Below are 24,223 nucleotides of genomic sequence, written 5' to 3'. Positions count from 1 at the left end.
AGAATATGAAAAAATAACTGAAAAAGTAACCATCAAAGTAAAACCAAGTTAAGGTTTTTAACATATATGAATTCAAGTATGTAATTTCAAAAACTTATATACACAGAATATTTAGAAGGCGTGGGAAGACCAACAGTCCTTGAAGAACACATACAGGAAGATATGACACAAGAAACACGTATTTCATCTCCTGTTGAATCTCCTTCCCAGAAGACCAAAAGTGAGTAGCTAATTGTAAAACCCTTGAGATGATATTAGACTGTTATGTACAATTTTATGCTGTATGTACAAAAGGGCTCAAACTTGTGAAAATTTAAGGTCTAATAAGTTATATATTATACTCTATATTTTATCCATTATTTGTCAGTATTTATTGAGCTCCTGCTGTTTGTCAAACACTATTCTTAGTCCTGAGATATAGTGGTGATCAAGGGAAATAGCAATCCCTGCTGACATGAAGCTTACATGGAGTGGATATTTCACAGTTGACTTTTACACCCTAAAATATGTTTTTAAGGTAGACTAAAAAACATATCAAATTGCCAACATCCGCTGGATCATCAAGAAAGCAAGAGAGTTCCAGAAAAGCATATATTTCTGCATTATTGACTATACCAAAGCCTTTGACTGTGTGGATCACAATACACTGTGGAAAATTCTGAAAGAGATGGGAATACCAGACCACCTGACATGCCTCTTGAGAAACCTATATGTAGGTCAGGAAGCAACAGTTAGAACTGGACATGGAACAACAGACTGGTTCCAAATAGGAAAAGGAGTATGTCAAGGCTGTATATTGTCACCCTGCTTATTTAACTTCTATGCAGAGTACATCATGAGAAATGCTGGGCTGGAGGAAGCACAAGCTGGAATCAAGATTGCCAGGAGAAATATCAATATTCTCAGATATGCGGATGACACCACCCTTATGGCAGAAAGTGAAGAGGAACTAAAAAGCCTCTTGATGAAAGTGAAAGAGGAGAAGGAAAAAGTTGGCTTAAAGCTCAACATTCAGGAAACTAAGATGATGGCATCTGGTCCCATCACTTCATGGCAAATAGATGGGGAAACAGTGGAAACAGTGTCAGACTTTATTTTTGGTGCTCCAAGATCACTGCAGATGATGATTACAGCCATGAAATTAAAAGACACTCCTTGGAAGGAAAGTTATGACCAACCTAGATAGCATATTAAAAAGCAGAGGCATTACTTTGACAACAAAGGTCCATCTAGTCAAGGCTATGTTTCTTCCAGTAGTCATGCACTGATGTACAATTGGACTATAAAGAAAGCTGAGCACCGAAGAGTTGATGCTTTTGAACTGTGGTGTTGGAGAAGACTCTTGAGAGTCCCTTGGACTGCAAGGAGATCCAGCCTGTCCATCCTAAAGGAGATCAGTCCTGGGTGTTCATTGGAAGGACTGATGCTGAAGCTGAAACTCCAATAGTTTGGCCACCTGATGCAAAGAGTTGACTCATTGGAAAAGACCCTGATGCTGGGAAAGATTGAGAGCGGGAGGAGAAGGGACGACAGGGGATGAGATGGCTGGATGGCATCACCGACTCAATGGACATGAGTTTTGGTAAACTCCAGATGTTGGTGATGGACAGGGAGGCCTGGCGTGCTGTTCATGGGGTCGCAAAGAGTCAGACACAACTGAGCGACTGAACTGAACTGAACTGAAAAAACATATATCTTGAATGTAGCTGCTGGTTTTTTTTTTTTTTTTTTAGAATAAATTATTGGGGTGAAGTTGCTTTCTGAGAATAATTAGAAAAAAATGAGTATTTGTGTGTAACCTATGATATATTCATTTTCATAGTTGATGCATATTATATATCTGTTCCTTCTGTTATCCCTTTATTAGTTATATAATTATTTGTTTAAATATGTTCTACTATTTTTTTTGTTGAACCTAGAAAGTAGAATCCCAGCACTATTTCAATTTTTTTAATGTTGAATGAATTCTGTCAGTAAAGTATAATGCCCACAAATACTTGGGTTGATGTCCCCAACCCCCAGAATCTAATACCTGGTGATATGAGGTGGAACTGATATAATAGTAACAAAGTGCACAATAACTGTAATGTGCTTGAATAATCCCAAAACCATCCACCCAACGCTGACTGTGGGAAAATTGTCTTCCACAAAACCAGTCCCTGGTGCCAAAAATGTTTGGGACCACTGTTCTAAAAGACTATTGAAATTAAATGCTATTATAGGTGAAGTTTTAGGAATTGTAATTCCAAATGATTTTATGTACTACATTTATGTAAACCTTCAGTACTTATTTTCATCTTGATAAAGAATAAAAATAGTCAAAATTGAAATTTCTTTTTGTCTTTTAATATTACTGTACTAATTATGGTTTCAGTTCAGTTCACTCACTCAGTCGTGTCCAACTCTTTGTAACCCTGTGGACCACAGCGCGCCAGGCTTCCCTGTCCATCACCAACTCCCGGAGTTTACCAAAACTAATGTCCATTGAGTTGGTAATGCTATCCAACCGTATCATGCTCTGTCATCCCCTTCTCCTCCTGCCTTCAATCTTTCTCAGCATCAGGGTCTTTTCCAATGAGTCAGCTCCTTGCATCAGATGGCCAAACTATTGGAGTTTCAGCTTCAGCATCAGTCCTTCCAATGAACACCCAGGACTGATCTCCTTTAGGATGAACTGGTTGGATCTCCTTGCAGTCCAAGGGACTCTCAAGAGTCTTCTCCAACACCACAGTTCAAAAGCATCAACTCTTCGGTGCTCAGCTTTCTTTATAGTCCAATTGTACATCAGTGCATGACTACTGGATAAACCATAGCCTTGACTAGATGGACCTTTATTGTCAAAGTAATGCCTCTGCTTTTTAATATGCTATCTAGGTTGGTCATAACTTTCCTTCCAAGGAGTGTCTTTTAATTTCATGGCTGTAATCATCATCTGCAGTGATCTTGGAGCACCAAAAAATAAAGTCTGACACTGTTTCCACTGTTTCCCCATCTATTTGCCATGAAGTGATGGGACCAGATGCCATCATCTTAGTTTCCTGAATGTTGAGCTTTAAGCCAACTTTTTCCTTCTCCTCTTTCACTTTCATCAAGAGGCTTTTTAGTTCCTCTTCACTTTCTGCCATAAGGGTGGTGTCATCCGCATATCTGAGAATATTGATATTTCTCCTGGCAATCTTGATTCCAGCTTGTGCTTCCTCCAGCCCAGCATTTCTCATGATGTACTCTGCATAGAAGTTAAATAAGCAGGGTGACAATATATAGCCTTGACATACTCCTTTTCCTATTTGGAACCAGTCTGTTGTTCCATGTCCAGTTCTAACTGTTGCTTCCTGATCTGCATATAGGTTTCTCAAGAGGCATGTCAGGTGGTCTGGTATTCCCATCTCTTTCAGAATTTTCCACAGTGTATTGTGATCCACACAGTCAAAGGCTTTGGTATAGTCAATAATGCAGAAATACATGCTTTTCTGGAACTCTCTTGCTTTCTTGATGATCCAGCGGATGTTGGCAATTTCATCTCTGGTTCCTCTGCCTTTTCTAAAACCAGCTTCAACATCTGGAAGTTCACAGTTCATGTATTGCTGAAACCTGATTTGGAGAATTATGAGCATTACCTTATTAGTGTGTGAGATGAGTGCAGTTGTGCGGTAGTTTGAGCATTCTTTGGCACTGCCTTTCTTTGGGGTTGGAATGAAAACTGACCTTTTCCAGTCCTGTGGCCACTGCTGAGTTTTCCAAATTTGCTGGCATATTGAATGCAGCACTTTGACAGCATCATCTTTTAGGATTTGAAATAGCTCAACTGGAATTCTATCACCTCTACATTGTTCATAATGATGCTTCCTAAGGCCCGCTTGACTTCACATTCCAGGATGTCTGGCTCTAGGTGAGTGATCACACCATTGTGATTATCTGGGTGTGAAGATCTTTTTTGTATAGTTCTTCTGTGTATTCTTGCCACCTCTTCTTAATATCTTCTGCTTCTGTTAGGTCCATACCATTTCTGTCCTTTCTTGAACCCATCTTTGCATGAAATATTTCCTTGCTATCTCTAATTTTCTTGATGAGATCTCTAGTCTTTCCCATTCTATTGTTTTCCTCTATTTCTTTGCACTGATCACTGAGGAAGGCTTTCTTATCTCTCCTTGTTATATTTTAGAACTCTGGATTCAAATGGATATATCTTTCATTTTCTCCTTTGCTTTTGGCTTCTCTTTTTTTCACAGCTATTTGTAAGTCCTCCTCAGACAGCCTTTTTGCTTTTTTGCTTTTCTTTTTCTTGGGAATGGTCTTGTTCCCTGTCTCCTGTACAATGTCTGTAGTTCATCAGGCACTCTGTCTGTCAGATCTAGTCCCTTAAATCTACTTCTCACTTCCACTGTGTAATTGTAAGGGATTTGATTTATGTCATACCTGAATGGTCCAGTGGTTTTCCCCAGTTTCTTCAATTTCAGTCTGTATTTGGCAATAAAGAGTTCATGATCTGAGCCACAGTCAGTTCCCAGTCTTGTTTTTGCTGACTGTGTAGAGCTTCTCCATCTTTGGCTGCAGAGAATATAATCAATCTGATTTCGTTGTCGACCGTCTGGTGATGTCCATGTGTAGAGTCTTCTCTTGTGTTGTTGGAAGAGGGTGTTTGCTATGACCAGTGGGTTATCTTGGCAAAACTCTATTAGCCTTTGCCCTGCTTCATTCAAGGCCAAATTTGCCTGTTACTCCAGGTGTTTCCTGACTATCTACTTTTGCATTCCACTTCCCTATAATGAAAAGGACATCTTTTTTGGGTGTTAGTTCCAAAAGGTCTTGTAGGTCTTCATAGAACCCTTCAACTTCTTCTTCTTCTGCGTTTCTGATCAGAGCATAGACTTGGATTACCTTGATATTGAATGGGTTGCCTTGGAAATTAACAGAGATCATTCTCTCATTTTTGAGATTGCATTCAAGTACTGCATTTTGGATTCTTTTGTTGACTATGATGCCTAGTCCATTTCTTCTTAGGGATTCTTGCCCACGGTATTAGATATAATGGTCATCTGAAATTCACCCATTTCAGTCTATTTTAGTTAACCGTTTCCTAAAATGTCAACGTTCACTCTTGCCATCTCCTGTTTGACCACTTCCAATTTGCCTTGATTCATGGACCTAACATTCCAGGTTCCTATGCAATATTGCTCTTTATAGCTTCAGACCTTGCTTCTATCACCAGTCATATCCACAACTGGGTGTTGTTTTTGCTTTGGCTCCATCCCTTCATTCTTTCTGGAGTTATTTCACCACTGATCTCCAGTAGCATATTGGGCACCTACCAGCCTGGGGAGTTCATCTTTCAGTGTCCTCTATCTTTTTGCCTTTTCATACTTTTCATGGGGTTCTCAAGGCAGGAATACTGAAGTGGTTTGCCATTCCCTTCTCCAGTGGACCACATTCTGTCAGACCTCATCCCCATGACCTGTCTATCTTGGATGGCCCTACTTAGTTTCATTGAGTTAGACAAAATGTGGTCCATGTGATTAGACTGGTAAGTTGTCTGTGATTGTGGTTTCAGTCTGTCTGCCCTCTGATGCCCTCTCTGCTGCCTACTATCTTACTGGGGTTTCTCTTACCTTGGATGTGTTAGTACCTTACTTTCAGCAAAATAAACTTTCTGATAATTTTGTTTGCCATGTTTTGAGTTCTAGCACTATACTGGTTATATTTTTATCATTTAGCATGAAGTTTTAGCAGTATTCTTTTTTGAAACTTCTGAAAAATATACTGTCTTCTTATAGGTGAAACTGTGACTGGCGAATTATCAAAACTCTTGGATGAAATAAAGCTCTGTCAAGAAAAGGATTATTCTTTTGAAGATTTGTGCCACACAATATCAGACCACTACTTAGATAATTTGAGCAAGATTTCAGAGGAAGAACTTGGGAAAAATGGAAGCCAGAGTGTAGTAAGTAAGGGGGGAAAGAAGACAATATGTCTGTCTTTGCCAGTTCATTATGTACCTGAACGCCGTGGAATTTATGTGGTATCTTACCTTTAGGTTTAGTCAGGGTCAAATGTCAGGCTCCCCGTTGTGCTTCCCTGATATTTAATGGTGTTCATTCTCACTGCATGTGTAGGGAAGAAATACTTTGATAAATCACTTATGATTTGTGATGATCTCACCACTGTTAGACCCTTGTAACATATAAATTCATAGTCCCTTTGATTATGTTCTTTTAGTTTTATTGGGCATAATGACAGTGGTTCCAAAGAAAGAAGAAAACCTTCCTTTTTTCTTTTTTCCCTGATTTCTCTGTCATCTGGGTTTAATACCATCTTGAAGAAGAAAGACATAGCCAAGCCATGAGTGTGTACTTCCTGCCCAGTTTGTAAATCATAGTAGGAGAGAGTCATTGTGGATAGTTTGAACTGAATATTTTCATAATCTTACACAAATCCAAGTGGTTTGCATGCAAACTGTAAGCTCAGAATTTGAATCATGAGTAAGAGATTCTTGCTTAGTTGAATTTTTATATTGATACAGTAGCAAGAAAAACTATAGAGAATCAGTTTAAAGTCAAGATTTTTATATCTGTCTTTAGTCCTATAGAAGGATTTATAGGATCCATTGGTATTAAAGGAAATGCATTATTATGATATGAAACCTTTTATCACTTTTAGTACTTAATTTTTTTTAATAGAAATATTATACTTTCTTCAAAAACCGGTAATAGAGTAGAATGTGTTAAGTATGTCATTTTATTTATGAAAGTTAAAAAAGTTTTCTAAGTATACTGACTGTTATGAGAACATTTACTTCATTTAGTTGCTTACTGTTACGTAAAGTGACACTTTTCCAGGGTAGTATTTGCTAGTCTAGGTCCAAGGCCAGTCATAGCTTCTAGGCCTGTTTTTTTTTTTTTTTTTTTTCTTTTACTGTGTTTCGTAAAACATCACGTTATTGGCTCCAATAAAAGCTCTTTATGAGTAATTATGATTAACTATATGTATAATGAAGTAAATACTTGTAAGTTTTCCCAAATGATATTTTTATAGTAATGAAATATTTACTGTACTAACTTTAATGTTAGGGCAAAACTCCTTGTTTTTTTAAAAAAAAACTGCAATAGGCCTATACTAACTCAAATTCCAAACCAGTTACATTTCCACATTATCTTGAAGGTTGATTAGAAATTAAGACATATTTATCCTACATAAACAATACACAGTGTTTAGGTCCATTCCTAAAGATATCTCTAAAGTGGCTACTTCTGGTCTTCTGTTTCTCAACCCACAAATTTTTCTGAAAGACCTGATATTCTAGACCAGTTTATTTCTAAACTTTGTTATGTACCAGTAGTAAACAAATTTTGAGCAAACATCCCAAATGTATTTATTTATAATTTTTAAGAATATATGCTATGGATTATGGAGCATATACTACAAGAGAAATTCAAGTGAGAATGATAAAGTGTAAAATGGATGATCTAATTTTTTTCTTTTATTCAGTTGGGATCTTGTGCACCGTAGGGTCTGCATGCTCTGCTTGGAGACCATAATTCAAACTTATATTTTTTTATGAGTAGTGATGGCAAGGGCTTTTGGCATTGAGAATGTGACATAATTTGGGGTGAGTGGTGACCAATTTTTTTTGTAAGTCAAAGACTGTTTTTTTGTTAAAAAAAAAAAAAGACTGTGACAGTACTAAGGGAGAAATTAATGCTTCTAAGTTGAAGTTAAGCTCAAAATTCAAACTTATGTGTCCATAAAAGTGATCACTCTTTGTTCCTGTAATGAAACTTTATATTGTGTTCTTTGAAAATATTATCATACGAAAATATTAAAGGTTACATGAAGCAGAAAAGCAGAGGGTACACATGAGTAAGAGCAAATAGTTCTATTTATTTGGAATAATAAAGTTCATAAAGGGGGACAATGGAGATAAGATTAGAAGATAGAATGAGTTCAGGCCATGGATGATTTTGAATGTCAGGCTGAGAATTTTGGTATTTATTTTTGTAGGAAATGAGAAAAATCTAAAGGATTTTAGATGCATAAAATGCATTATTAAAAGCTGACTTTCAGAAGTTGAATCTGATAGAAAATTGTTATTGAATGTTTAAAAAGGAATGCAATTTATTTAACTCTTCTCTATAGCCTGTGTTGTATTTGAGTTAATTCCTGGTTTGTTGAATGTGTTTGTATTTATCAAGAATATTTTTCCAAGTTTTTAAAATGAATTATACTCTCAAGTTATACAAAAAATTTAACTGAGTCCTTATAGATCATTTAATATAAATGGCCATGACAGTGTTGTGAGCTGTAGCACTTATAATAGCAATAATGAGATGTGGTTTCTAACTTCGAGGAGTTCAGAATTTCTGCTCCCAGAAGTCTTAAATCACTGTGTGTAGACAAGAATAATATAAAAAACAAATAAATATTATAAGAATTGACATTTATTAAGTGCTTGCTATTTGACGTTTTAATGTTTTATATTACTGAAGCCACCTAATCTATACAGTAATCCTAATAGTGGAGTTACAGATTTGGGACATGACTCAGCTGGTAAGTGACAGATCTAGGATTCAAACTCAGAGCCAATGTCATTAATTCCCAGCTATATTTCTTATAATAAATTACCCTGTAGCCAAAGGAAATTTTTTTAAGGAAGAGATTAATGATTTATAGGTATTCATTGATGTCTTCATGGAGGTAGGGAGAAATTAAATTGCAGTCTGGAGGAAGGGGAAATAATCTCTGCACTTGGAATGGAATGAATGAATGGGAGAGAATTTCAGTCTGCAGAAACATAATGTGCAAAAGCCCAAAGGTGCAGCCTAGCATTTAAAATGAGGATAATTTACCATGAGAGTTTGTCTTGAAAAGTTGTGGAGAGTGAAGCTGGATAAGTCATAATAATTTTTAACATTGACATAGCACTTTATATAAATTGATTTAATCCTCACACTAACCCTATGAGATAGATAGTATTACTCCTCCCATTTTATAGATAAGAAAAATAGGGGCACAGAGAACTTGTATGACCTTCCTAAGTTTACACAGTAAATACCAGCGCCAGTCCGGTATTTACTGGATCTAGAAGAAGGCAGTCTTACCACTCAACTATTTCATTACAGAACAGGGCAGATAATTAGATCGGGAAGCTAGTCAGAAGTTTAATATTGATGCTGAAGAGAATAACTCTTGAGTATGGGAGTCCATTCATGAAGGTGACATTTTTAAAAGTTAGAAGTGGTACCTTGATGTCAGATGTTCTGGGCAGAGACTCAAACAGTGATTCTTAGCAATGGTCGTACATTAGATTTATCTAGAAAGCTTCAAAAAATGCAGACATCCTCAGGTACCATGGCAGAGCAATTGAAACAGAATTGTTTTGGGTGATTCTGAACATTGTTGTTTAAAAAGCTTATACTAACATGTATATTATTGGCCTAGAGGACTAAAACTCTGCTAGGACCTTACTGAAGTAATCCAAGCCTCAGATAATGAGTCTGAACTGAGGTCTTGCTAAAACCATAGAATTATGGAATTTTAGATCTAAATAAATCTGACTTCTGGTGCCCAGCCTAATTCTACTGTGCAGTGTAAGAGCTCTCTAGAAGTAGGGAGGTTTCAGTTCATCATTAAGGAAAATTCAAACTGTAGTTTAGCCGTAGTCGTAAGTTGCAATTATTTCTATATTATAATGGAATGTTAAATGTGGAAAACACTTTTGTTTATTATTCACATTACTGGCTGAAGGACAGGCATTTGAGTTGAGTTAAAATTTAAGTTTATATGGATATGAAACATTCAACTTATTTGTTGTCATATGACAGATAATTCCAGAAGTAATTTAGAAGAAATCAAAGTAAAGAAAAATCTGTTGTGTAGCATTTATGTTATTAATAAATATATTTTACATATTAATGACTTGGTTTGAATTTTTTAGGTATTTTAACTATTCTTTGTCATTTTAACTTTTATTGCCTTTTTTATCCAATAGAGGGCACTCTAATTCAGTAATTTAAAATATAAAATCAGCCATCTTATGTAAGAACTTTTATTTTTGGAGTATTTGGTTTTATTAAAATATTAGCCTTAAGATGGTAGTTTGAAAAATTTTACTAAAATAAATGAATTAGGAATTAAACTTACAATGATTGAATGTATTTGATAGAAGGTTTTATGTTTAATGTGAAGGGAAGCTCAAGTTAAAATTGCGTTTTATCTTCCACAAATTTTAATTTAAAAGTCAGTCTGTTTTAATTTCTTTTATAATATGCAAGTGGAATCATTTTCTAAGTTGGATTAAGATATTATATAATCTAGAATGTAAATTTTGAAAAATATAAATGTCTTCACATTCTTTACCAACCCCTGAAACTTAGATTTTTGAAAGAATATAAAATTATCTGAAAAACATTTTCTAGTCACTTCATTTGTTTTCCCAAGTCATGTATCAGCTTTCCCTCTGTGTGTAAACAATGTACACACTTTTTAAATGTGAACATACCATGCCTTAGAGAAATTTGATGATCGCATAAAGGTCTTGAGAGCAAATTTCAGAATTTAGGTTTCAGGAAATAATTTTTTAAGATATAAATTTAAAAAGGCATTATTGTCTTACCATCCCATGTATCTAAGAAATAAATAAGAAGCACCAGGGATGAAATACGTACTTTTTTCTCCTGAGGGGAAACCTAGACACTTCAGCAGCGCCTAAGGGTTATTATTTGAATGGAGCTGTGTTGGCAAGTTTTGTGCAATTTAACTCTGTGTATATTTCTTTTATATTATTTCACTTTGATATTTCCCTCATATTGTTTCACACCCTGGCTTTTTTCTCCCCCTAATTGTTAATTATTCTTGCTGATTATGATGTGATGCATAGTATTGTATCATGTGCACATTTTGAAACGTGTTTGGCAGTAAGATATCTCTTAACCCTAAGAGCATTCTCTTAAGGTACCCAAGGCAGCAAACTTCCTTCCTAATCAAACTTCTATATATTTGAATTTCATGAAGTTTTGTGATCACTCTGCGGATATAACATCAGCCAGTCTTTGTTTTGCTGTTTCCATTCTCCATGATCTCTCTATAATATCTAACTTGAATTTAATCTTCCTAACAGAAAACTCAGCTATTATGATTTCCCTGAGAATCTATACTTTTTTCTCATGAGTTAACTGTAGTGTTTTATTGAAAATTTGATAATAATTCAACATTCTTCTAACCTTGCTCTCCAGATAATGATGAAGTTAATTTTTGACAACTCTCAGCCACTTGTCACATTGACTTCATTCATTTGCCATAACGCACCTGATTTGTAATTCTTTTTCATGCTGTGCATTTGAGAATTCTTGATCCTGTTTTGGAGTAAAGGCTTTGGACAGCCTGCCATTGTAAAGGAATCCCATTTTGCTTCCTAATGCCAAAGGAAATCATTCTAGAGCCTGAGCTTAAAGAGACATGTCAGTGGCGATAATCACTTATCTTTGTGTTCCGGGAAATGTTTTTCACCTTGAAGAGCAATTAATTCTAATGGAGTATTGAACTAGTAACCAAAAAAAAAAAAAAAATTACTGAAATCGCTCATGCTTCTAATGTATTTTATCATGGGACCATTTGAGACATGACTACTGAATATTGGGATCAATTCAGCCTCTAACAGATGACAAATTAGATTCTCTACAATACAATCAAAGTCAATAACAGTAGATGGAAAATATTCTGTGTGGCCTGCTTTAATCTCAGGCTTAGAATTTTAAAACTGTCTGGTATTATTTTAATTTGCTCTTGCCAGAATTTTTATGTCTACCATCTATGCTTTTTAAAATGTAAATATTTCGGTTGCTTAGTTTCACAACAGTTCCATTTAGTTGATAGCTGACAGTTTATTCTACCGAATAATTAATAATGAGAAACCAAGTCTTAATTTGGAGAAAGAATGAGGTAGCCAAGGAATGAAAAAGACAGGGAATGAAAAAGTTCTAAAATGAACCAGGATAATGAACCAGTGAGAAGTATATATTAATAAAAGTGGAAATAGCTTGCCCCTAAAATAAATGAGACAAACATTGATTATGTTATATCTTTTCCTATAATCGTCTGTTGTATGTTACTGAAATAAATCTATTCTAGTTTTGAAGAAGATTATCTTTTTACCCTGTAATCTTGCTTTTACTTAGCATGGTGTAACTTCCCGAAACATTTAAAGATCTTTGTTGTCATAATTATTCTCATCAGCTTCACTAATTTACTGAGTCCTCACGTTAAGGAATTATACTAATTTCTTCAATAACATGTATTTGTAACTTAGAGTAGCATTATGGGCTTCCCTTGTGACTCAGCTGGTAAAGAATCCGCTTGCAATGCGGGAGACCTGGGTTCAAACCCTGGATTGGGAAGATCCCTAGAGAAGGGAAAGGCTACCCACTCCAGTGTTCTGGCCTGGGGAATTCCATGGAAATAACATGTATTTGTAACTTAGAGTAACATTATAGTGTAGAGAACAGGAACTTTGAGCTGAAAGAGACTGGTGTTTGAATCTCAGTTCTACTCCTTAGATAAATCATCCTGATCTCCATATTTCTCATCTGTAGCATAGTATTTCTAAAAAGTCTTTCTGAACTCTGCTTTTGAATCAGAATGTCTGGAGGTGGATTTTTACAATAAACTCCTTAGGTGATTCTTGTACTCTTTGTGAACTGCCCTAGAACATTGTTTATTTTTTAAATTAAAAACAAAATTTTTAGAGCATTTTTAAGCATTGACTTCTTTCAGTCAACTACTCAGATCCATTTTCTTCTTCCTTACATGGATCTATGGATCTCAGATTTCAATGATCTGACTTTAATTTGCTTTTGCTTTCTATTTCTGTTCCTGTGAATGCAAATATCATTGGTTATCAAGGCAAAATGATTTACCATTTCAGTTCAGTTCACTGAATCACTCAGTCATGTCCGACTCTTTATGACCCCATGGACTGCAGCACGCCAGGCTTCCCTGTCCATTACCAACTCCTGGAGCCTACTCAAGCTCATGTCCATTGTATTGGTGATGCCATCCAACCATATCATCCTCTGTCATCACCTTCTCCTCTCGCCTTCAATCTCCCAGCATCAGGATCTTTTCAAATGAGTCTGTTCTTCGCATCAGGTGGCCAAAATATTGGAGTTTCATCTTCAGCATCAGTCCTTCCAATGAATATTCAGAATTGATTTCCTTTAGGATGGACTGGTTTGATCTCCTTGCTGTCCAAGGGACTCTCAAGAGTCTTCTCCAACACCACAGTTCAAAAGATTTACCATTAAGTTTTGCTTTTTCTGTTTCTGTGAAAAATGTCTTTGGAATTTTGATAGATATTGCTTTCAATCTATAGATGGTTTGGGGATAGTATGAAACCTCTATCAGTATTAATTCTTCTGATCCATGAACAGAGAATGTCTTTCCATATGTTTGTGTCTTCATTTTCATTTAAGCAGTATAGTTTTCAGTGTATAGATCTTTCACCTCCTTGGTTAAATTTATACCTAAGTATTGCCTTATTTTTGATACTGTACTGAAAGGGTTGTTTTCTTTATTTATTGTTCAGATGTCTTGTTAGTATATAGAAATGTGGGTGATTTTTATATGTTGGTTTTGTATCCTGCAACTTAATTTGTTGATTAGTGCTAAGGTTTTTGGTGGATTTCATTGGAATCTGAGAGCCACAGATGGAGGTGGAGTCTTTAGGATTTTCCACATATGAGATCATATTGTCTGCAGACAAAGACAGTTTTGCTCTTCTCTTTCTGATTTGTATGCCTTTTATTTATTTTTCTTGCATGATTACTCTGGCTGGTACTTACAGCACTATGTTAAATAGAAGTGATGAAAGTAAGCACCCTCTTGTCTTATCTTAGAGGAAAATTTTCAGCCTTTCACCACTGAATATGATGTTAGCCATGGGCTTGTCATATGTGGTCTTTATTATGTTGAGATATGTTCTTTCTATACCCAATTTGTTGAGTGTTTTTATCATGAAAAGATGTTGAATTTTGTCAAAAGCTTTTTCTGCTTCTATTGAGATGATCATATGATTTTTATCTTTCATTCTATGCAGCTTAACTTTTAAGAATTATTTTATACTTGAAATTAAGTAAAAATGATGTTAAAGTACCATATAAGGTATAAAGTGGTATTTAAAAGAGTATATTATCATCCTTATCATCCTTTCATTTTTAGTTCTTCAAATTCATTCATTGCTGCTTACTTGTTCCTTAAAATTGTATCTTCTTTGTTACAACCCAAATTTGGTCTGCTTTTCCCTAACCCCCCCTTATTTATGTAAAACTCTGTAAGAATGAAACTAAACCTGTCTATTTGAAGTGCTTGTTTTCATTCCTAGAGTATAGTAAGTGCTCAATAATTTTTTTCTGGATATTCAACTACTCTTAAAATTTGATATTATCAATGTCTTCCTTTTCATCTATTCTATCTAATCAGAACTCATTTCATTTCCTCATAACTATAATCTGCAAGGTTCTGGACAACATAAATTAAGATAAGGTTTCACCAGCGTAATCTTCAAAGGTTGTATTGGACCAAAGCACCCTTCATGGGAGTTAAGCCAAGTGCTATATAAGACTTCAGAAAGAGAGATGTTCATAGAGATTGAATGTGTTTCTGTGTACAGGAACTTATTAATTAATTGTCCTTCTACTGGTATCGTCCTTCTATAACCATAATGCACAAGGACATGTGTGTGTGTGTGTGTGTGTGTGTGTGTGTGTGTGTGTGTGTGTGTGTGTGTGTGTACATGTGAAGAGGGAGAGTAGGAGAAGAGAGAGATCGTGATATTATCAACAAGGACTTGTATCTGTGTCCTTTAATTTAAGAGGTCTCTAATTTTATCCTATCCTTTGGAAGAAATGACATTTTATGGTTTTGAGAATGTAGCCATCAACACTGAAGAGTCTGATCTTTTCTAGATGTTATAATATCACAGTTCAAAGCATTGAATTCTGTATTCATAGATCAGATATGAGAAGGCATATTTCAAAGTCCTTTTCTTATCTGTAACCTAAATTTAAGAAGTTCTTTGATTATTTGTAAACCTGGAGTCATACTTGCTTAACCAAAATGTTCTGATTCACACACAGTGATGAGCTAGAGTAATTAGGGGGTGAGGTGTGATTATTTATAGATAGTGGCTAAAGGAGACCTCTCTGAGGAGTGCTGCATAAACTGTAATCTGAAGGAAGAGAAGAATCCTGTCATAAAATAGCAAGGAAAGAAAATTTGGAATAAAAATAAGCACTTACCTGAGGTGGAAAAGAGATTAATATGTTTAAGTCCCAGAAAGGAGGGCAGTGGGGTAAACCAGAGTATACTGAACAAGGTAGACAATAGGATGGAATGGGATTGGAAAGCCAGATTAGACACTTATAGGTCATGGAAAGTGTTCTGGGTTTTTTTTTTTTTTTTTTTTTTTTTTTTTAAATAAAATGGTTGTAAGCGGGGAAGTGATATGATCTGGTTTATGGGAGCAATGCTGAAAAGTTTCTGCTTCCTCCAAATTCACTGCTAAAGGATCCTCTATGACCCACCTCCCAGAATATTGGAAATAAAAGCAAAAATAAACAAGTGGGACCTAATGAAACTTAAAAGCTTTTGCACAACAAAGGAAACTATAAGCAAGGTGAAAAGACAGCCCTCAGAATGGGATAAAATAATAGCAAAAGAAGCAACAGACAAAGGATTAATCTCAAAAATATACAAGCAACTCCTGCAGCTCAATTCCAGAAAAATAAATGACCCAATCAAAAAATGGGCCAAAGAACTAAACAGACATTTCTCCAAAGAAGACATACAGATGGCTAGCAAACACATGAAAAGATGCTCAACATCACTCATTATCAGAGAAATGCAAATCAAAACCACAATGAGGTACCATTACACACCAGTCAGGATGGCTGCTATCCAAAAGTCTACAAGCAATAAATGCTGGAGAGGATGTGGAGAAAAGGGAACCCTCTTACACTGTTGGTGGGAATGCAAACTAGTACAGCCACTATGGAAAATAGTATGGAGATTCCTTAAAAAACTGAAAATAGAACTGCCATATGACCCAGCAATACCACTCCTGGGCGTACACACCGAGGAAACCAGATCTGAAAGAGACACGTGCACCCCAATGTTCATCGCAGCACTGTTTATAATAGCCAGGACATGGAAGCAATCTAGATGCCCATCAGCAGATGAATGGATAAGGAAGCTGTGGTACATATACACCATGGAATATTACTCAGCCATTAAAAAGAATTCATTTGAATCAGTTCTAATGAGATGGATGAAACTGGAGCTCATTATACAGAGTGAAGTAAGCCAGAAAGATAAAGACCAATACAGTATACTAACACATATATATGGAATTTAGAAAGATGGTAACGATAACCCTATATGCAAAGCAGAAAAAGAGACACAGATGTACAGAACAGACTTTGGGACTCTGGGAGAAGGTGAGGGTGGGATGTTCTGAGACAACAGCATTGAAACAAGTATACTATCTATGGTGAAACAGATCACCAGCCCAGGCTGGATGCATGAGATAAGTGCTCAGGGCTGGTGCACTGGGAAGACCCAGAGGGATGGGATGGGGAGGGAGGCGGGAGGGGGAATCGGGATGGGGAACACATGGAACTCCATGGCTGATTCATGTCAATGTATGGCAAAAACCACTACAATATTGTAAAGTAATTAGCCTCCAATTAATAAAAATAAATGAAAAAAAAATTCACTGCTAAATTATATTTTAATATCATATTTCTTCTATATGATATTATATTAATAGAATAATGCATTTAATGACATGCTTAATTATTTGTCTTATTTCTACTACATGCCACGTTCTGTGCTAGGCCCTGATGTGTACAACGGTTGACAAGATTGATATGGCTTCTGCTGTCATTGAATTTCTAATTTTTATCAGCCAATACAGACATGGTCACAGGCAGTGATGAAACTGTAATAAATGTTTTAACAGGAGAAATAGTTGATATAAGTGGTATTAAATACATGAGAAAGATACTAAACTCAGATTTGGATGATTATGGGAGATTTTCCAAATTCACTTCTTTTCTCTTTGATTCTGCTTGTATCAAGAGGGCAACCACTGCACTCACTGTTTGTATTTTCCTTACTTAACTTCTCCTCCTTACAGTCTCTTGGCTTTGTGTTTTTTACTGAGCGTTCTCTTCTCTGGAGTGGGAACAGCTCTGTGTTCAGATAGCAGCTCGTTGTTCTTTATTTCCAGATCTACAGTTCTATCCTAAACGTCTTCCTACTCTCCAGTTCTGTATACAGCTGCCAGAAAGACTCCTTTCCACAAACATCTGCCTTTTGCAACCCAGCCTGTCAAAATGTGAATTAATTATCTTCCACTCAAATCTCTACCTATTCTCATTTTCCATCTTTCTTTAATAATGGAACAGTTATTTCATTCTTTCAGGACAAAAGTTTTGGCATTATGGGTAGTCCTTTCCCATTTCTTTTGTTCTCCTGGTGTATTAGAGAGTTCTCTTTGTTTCTTATCCACTTCATCTTCCAGGAACTGCCTCATTTCTTTATTCATTTTATATTTTACAATAAAACTCTGCAAGAACTGTCTCTTGTTTCCAGCGCCTCTCAGTTTTCTCTTTAGACAAGTCCTGTGACACTCTCTTTCCCCAGAACCACCTTGCTGAGGCACCCAGTGACTTCCACATCGCTAGTTCCCGTAGGCATTTCTTCACCCTTGTCTGATGTGATCTCTGAGGAGCATTCTGCATTGTTGACCGTGCCCCCTCTTTCACACGTGCACTTTCTGTGCTTCACTTCCTGGACACTTCTCTCTTTTGGTTTTCCTTCTAATCAGTTGGCTTCTCATCATCAGTTTCCTTTGCTTATCCCTTCTCATATTCTAAGTTCCCAGGGCTCAGTCCCTGTAGACTTTTCTTCTTTCTCTGTATGGAATTTCTTAGCCAAGCATGCTGAAAGTTTCACAGCTTTAAATACCTACTATGGACCAGCAAACCCCACATTTATTTTTGTTGTTGTTCAGTCGCTCAGTTGTGTCTTTTTGCGACCCTGTGGACTGCAGCATGCCAGGCTTCTCTGTCCTTCACCATCTCACGGAGCTTACTCAAACTCATGACCATTGAGTTGGTGATGCCATCCAACCATCTCATCCTCTGTCGTCCCCTTCTCCTCCTGCCGTCAATCTTTCCCAGCATCAGGGTCTTTTCCAGTAAGTCAATTCTTCACATCAGGTGGCCAAAGTATTAGAGTTTCAGCTTTAGCATCAGTCCTTCCAGTGAATATTCAGGACTGATTTCCATTAGGATTGACTGGTTTGATCTCCTTTTTAGTACCATAGTTTTACTTATTTATTGTATTTATTGTTTGGCTCCCTTGATTAAAATATAAACTTCACTGTGGGCAGAGTTTATTGTTTTTTAAGTTTTTTTTGATGATGCTGACTACTGTCATCCCAGTATTTAAAATGATATCTGGCACATGATAAATATTTATTGAATGAAATAAAATAACTCTACCATAGGCCCTCAACTCTCTATGTTTGGATTATATAGTTTCTAAGCTGGTCATCTGTATAGTGGAAAGAGCATGTATTTTGGAGCTGTACAGATCAAGATTTGTATCCTTAGGTTTCTATTTACTAGTTATATGCCAGCGTTAGTTGTTCACTTTCTCTGAGCTTCAGTTTCCTCATTGATAAAATGAACATAGTATTTCCTACCCTATCATGAAGTTATCATGAAGACAATGTGAGAATGTGTAAAATGTGTTTAGCAGTGTGTTGGATGACTAGAAGATACTGAACCAGTATTTATTCCTTTCTTTGTAGTCAATCTGTCTTAATTCTGACCCATCCCTATATAACACTACCAGATAAGCCTTCCTGAAATGGAGTTTGTATGCTTCAACTTGTGGTAAAGAAATAGATGAGAGTCTTTAAAAAAAAAAAAAAGAAAGAAATAGATGAGAGTCTTGATTGACTTCTGTATGGTGGACAAATTCTTCCTCTTGTATTTCAAGAATGTCAACCTCTTTTGATTCTGCTCTTATGCTTCCTTATCCAATGATACTTCTTTCTGTTCTCCTTCTTCCCACCAATATACCCTGTCCTTTTGTCATTTATCTAAACACATCACTGGTGTATCTTAGTTCATTCTCTTTGCTCATTATCTTTCACTCTTCTGTTCCTGATTAAATTCTGTTCATTTTACAAGGTGTACTTCAAGTATTTATATAGTAGCCTCCTTATACCAGCTCAGGCCATTTTTTTCCCTTTGAACAGATGGAGAATCTCAGAAGAGAAATAGGAACTATTGAAAAAATGAAATGGAAATCCAGAATTGAAGAGTACATCTTACATTAAAAAAAGCTGAAATTCAAATGAATGTATAATCTTTATTCTATATGATCATACAATTTAACAGTTAATTAGTCTTCATTTTAAAGTATATTATTTATGAAATAGGATGTTGGTAAAATTGTTCTTTTGTCACAAGATCTGACTAACATTTAAAATTAAGGACAATGAAAAGTTATTTTGACATATTTTACTTATTACATAATCATTATCATATTTCATGACACTGAAGTATAAATGTTAAGCAGTTCACAGAGTGTTTGGCTTTGCAAATAGTAAGTGCTCAATAAATATTTTTGAATGGATAAAAAAATGAATTCTACTTAGTTACATAATAAGATTCTGATACAAAAATTATAATTTATGTATAAAGGTATATTGTGAAAGGGCTCTACATTAAGGCAATATTATACTTACCAGTACATTAAATATTCTGCAAAATAGAAAAGATACAATATGATATTTTGTATTCTTAAAAAATGCACTGTACATTGAAAAAACTAAAATGGAACTCTGTTTTACTGTGAACCTAAAAATGGTCTAAAAATTAAAGTCTATTTTTTTAAAAAAGGTAGCCTTTTATTTTAAAGTTGATCCATTTTTCTGTACTGCTTCAGTTCATCCAATCAATAAATATTCATTGTACCTCTACTATGTACCAGCTACTGTTATAGGGTAGATAAAAAGTTAATAAGGCATTTTTTGTTGTTCTCAGGAGCTTGGAGTTTGGCAGAGAAAGTATGTATAGAAATAATAGAATAGAAGTAACCAAGTAATAGAATAATAATAGAATAACCAAATAATAGAAATACAGGATGATAAAATATTTTACCAAACAATTCAGTAAATGATAGCCTAAAGTGTGGAAAATGGGGGAGAGAAACTATTTTTTCTTATATTCCCAGGATCTAGCATGTTGCCTGATGCATTGTAGCTCTTCAGTTTTAAAAGTGTGTTGAAAAAAAGAAATAGCTGTGTAAATGAAAAGCTGTCCTGTTTAAATACAGTGTGGGAGGGACACTAAAAAGTGGAATGACAATGACCACTTCATAATAGAGTAAGGAAATAAGGACATGTCATGAACTGACTCCTGTATAGTTCTATGTTCTCATTGCTCATTACGTTCCCCACTAACCAGTATCTCCATGAGTTTCCCATACCCTCTTTTATCTGTCTTTATATACCTCAAGTTCTTGCACTCTCCTCTATCCCATACCAACTTTACCACTTTTAATTCTCATCATCCATCAAAACTTGGCTCTAATGTGACTTCCTTCCAATCTTAGCCCACCCTTGAACCCTGTCCTTGGTCTGGATTAGGTTCTCCTCCAATGGCTTTCTATAGTCCAGAATCCCAATGCTCCTTAATAATATTTATTATGATTATAATTGTAGTAAGTAATTACAAATTTTATTGGATTCTTGCTCTTGAAAATAATAGACTATGGACTCCTTGAGGGTATATTCTCAGATTCTCATACATTGCCTGCCACATAAAATGAGACCTATATATATTTATTGAACCAATGGACAAAAGAATGAATGACTAGATGGATGAATGAGTGGATAGACAAATGCTGTAATAAAAAAGTGATCCCAAATGCTTGACTGGAAATTGCGAAATAAATAGATATTTATTTCTGACTCATTTAAAGTCCATAGTAAGTGCTCCTGATCAGCAGGTGGCCCTCCTCCTAGTGGGAATTCAGGAACCCAGACTCCTTGTATCTCCTTGCTTGGACATCTTGAGCACAAGCTTCCAAGGTCATCTGGCTCATCTCTAACAGTTGTCAGAGGGCAAACATGATGGAGGATACAGGTCGGAGGTTGTAGAGGATGGGCTTGAAGACAGCAAACATCACATTATTCATATTCTATTGACTAGTACCCACTCATATTGTCACATTGCCCTTCCAATCTGCAGGGGAAATTGAAAAATATAGTCTGGCTATGTACCCTAAAAGTAGTGAAAATGGGTGACTAGTTACCTAATCAGAGTTGACTGAATATCTTTTATAATTTAAATAATTTTTCTTTATATACATATTGATTTTTATAGTTCTTAGTCATAGAGTATTTTTTTTTAAATCATAGTTAAAAGTTGGATTATACCTGTTTATGTCATAGCATTCCTAGATATATTATTTTTGGTTTCACTACTTTCTTTATAGTGAACTATATTTGCTTTCATTTGATTTGCTTTAAAATTCCTTATTGTATATACTGATTCCTCCCCAAAGTAATATTTTTATTTATCTTGCTATTAAGATCTTTAAATTTCAGGTGACTATTTCTGCAATACTAGCTTTTTTAAGGTCAAAAGTATAGCCTTGGGCCTCATTTTATTTCTATTGACAGGAAGAATTAGACATCATTATTTTGAAATGGCCTTGTGATCATACTTTAGGCCTTATGGTAAAGCTTTGTCTACTTCCATTAAAGAGGTGTGTCTAACAGAATACTGTGCGCTGGTTCCCATGCCAGGGGAGGACTCCAGCTACATCAGTTCAGTTCAGTCGCTCAGTTGTGTCCGACTCTGCGACCCCATGAATCGCAGCACACCAGGCCTCCCTGTCCATCACCAACTCCCGGAGTTTACCCAAACCCATGTCCATCGAGTCGGTGGTGCCATCCAACCATCTCCTCCTCTGTCGTCCCCTTCTCCTCCTGCCCCCAATCCCTCTCAGCATCAGGGTCTTTTCCAATGAGTCATCTCTTCGCATGAGGTGGCCAAAGTACTGGAGTTTCAGCTTCAGCATCGGTCCTTCCAATGAACACCCAGGACTGATGTCCTTCAGGATGGACTGGTTGGATCTCCTTGCAGTCCAAGGAACTCTCAAGAGTCTTCTCCAACACCATAGTTCAAAAGCATCAATTTTTCGGCGCTCGGCTTTCTTCACAGTCCAACCCTCACATCCATACATGACCAGTGGAAAAACCATAGCCTTGACTAGATGGACCTTTGTTGGCAAAGTAATATCTCTGCTTTTTAATATACTATGTAGTTTGGTCATAATTTTCCTTCCAAGGAGTAAGCATCTTTTAATTTCATGCCTGCAGTCACCATCTGCAGTGATTTTGGAGCCCACAAAAATAAAGTCTGACACTGTTTCCACTGTCTCCCCATCTATTTCCCATGATGCCATGATCTTAGTTTTCTGAATGTTAATCTTTAAGCCAAATTTTTCACTCTCCTCTTTCACTTTCATCAAGAGGCTTTTTAGTTCCTCTTCACTTTCTGCGATAAGGATGGTAAGATATCACTATGTCAACCATTAGGATAGCAGTGAAACGCTTCTGCCCATTGCCTCTTAATACTGGAGTCAACAAAGAAAACACAGCTCTGTCAAACACTAGATGGAGTGTTCTCTATGTCTCTTACATAGAGAAGAGACAGCAGAAGATCAAACCAATATGTTGGTTTCCCAGGCTAGTGGGGTTTCCTCCTGGCAGCCAACAGAGATCAGGCGCCTGTCTTGTACAGCAGAAGCACCTTGACTCCCCTGTAGAGTCTGAAATCCTGAAAGCTGAGAGCCATTGTTAATGAGGACCATTACTGCACTGCTTCTAGAACAAAATGAACCTGAAACTGGGCAAGATATTCCCATTGTTGTTGTTGTTTAGTTGCTAGGTCATGTCTGGCTTTTTGCCACCCTGTGGACTGCAGCCTGCCAAGGCTCTTCTGTTCATAGGATTTCCCAGGCAAGAATACTGGAGTGGATTGCCATTTCCTACTCCAGGGAGTCTTCCCAACCCAGGGACCAAATTCAAGTCTCCTGCATTGCAGGTGGATTCTTTACCACTGAGCCACCAGGGAAGCCCAGATATTCCCATAAAAGGGCATAAACCTGAAGTAGGCTGCATGAACTCCATTTCTTGATAAGGAAGTGTTCCAGGCCCAAGGCCCATTCTTATGTGACGAATGGGGAGCAAATGACTTTGCACATGAGGCAGACTTTCCCAACTTGGTGACACCCATATGGAGATTAAACCAGGTCATTGTTGAAAATATGAAGAGAAAATTTTCTAGATTTCTGCAGTATATGACTTTATAATTTTCTATATACTTCTGTAAAACCAATTCAAATTGATTTAAGCAAAAAAAAATTCATTAACTCACATAAATGAAAAATCCAGGTGTTTATGTATGGTCAGATGAAAATAAACAGTGTAATCTGTTATCTATTTCTCTCCATCTCTGTTTGATTTTCCTCCATTTCATATAGATTATACCATACACATTCTCAAGCAAGCTTTCCCCAGCAGGTGGCAAAGAATTGTAAGTAATCAAATATTTGAAAATCTTTTTAGCTTAACAATCCCAGCTAAAAAGTCATCTTTCCCCAAATTCCAGAAAAATGTCTGACCTTGGTCACATTTTGACACATGGCCCAATCCTAGTGTCCCCAGAGATGTAGATACACTGATTGGTTAGATCTGGATTATTTGCCCACATCAGAGCTTGGGTAGTGGGTCATCTCTACTTGAACAAAAGTGTTTAGTCATATCTCAGGGAGTTCTTTTTAGCTCTACCCTGCATCCTTGAAATGTGCTTGTTTCTGCATGGTCAGTATAAACTGGCTTTGAGTTTGTTTAAAAGTTTATAAACTTTTTCATTTGTTGCTGATGAAGAGAGCCTGGAAAGATGTAGTTTCTATATCAAATTCTCAAAGAAGCCTGCAACGTTTTTCTTATTTCTAGGCTATTATGTTTGTTTTCAGTTCAGTTCAGTCGCTCAGTCGTGTCCAACTCTTTGCAAGCCCATGAAACTCAGCACGCCAGGCCTCCCTGTCCATCACCAACTCCCGGAGTTTACCCAAACTCATGTCC

The 24,223-nt window shown here is 36.3% G+C and overlaps 1 protein-coding gene across 3 annotated transcripts in view; it reads left to right on the top strand.

The window, feature by feature from the left end:
- ANKS1B (ankyrin repeat and sterile alpha motif domain containing 1B) overlaps positions 1-24,223 on the top strand; it is a 1,071,061-nt gene that overhangs the window by 163,305 nt on the left and 883,533 nt on the right. For all 3 annotated transcript variants that reach the window (XM_065937415.1, XM_065937407.1, XM_065937398.1), the window contains exons 7-8: positions 107-220; positions 5,772-5,938. In XM_065937415.1, coding sequence (XP_065793487.1) covers positions 107-220; positions 5,772-5,938 — 281 coding nt within the window. The remainder of the gene's footprint in view (positions 1-106; positions 221-5,771; positions 5,939-24,223) is intronic.

This window comes from Muntiacus reevesi, chromosome 1 (assembly GCF_963930625.1).
Source record: "Muntiacus reevesi chromosome 1, mMunRee1.1, whole genome shotgun sequence".
In the NCBI taxonomy this organism is placed as follows: Eukaryota; Metazoa; Chordata; class Mammalia; order Artiodactyla; family Cervidae; genus Muntiacus; species Muntiacus reevesi.
This window is presented reverse-complemented; position numbering and strand designations above follow the sequence as displayed.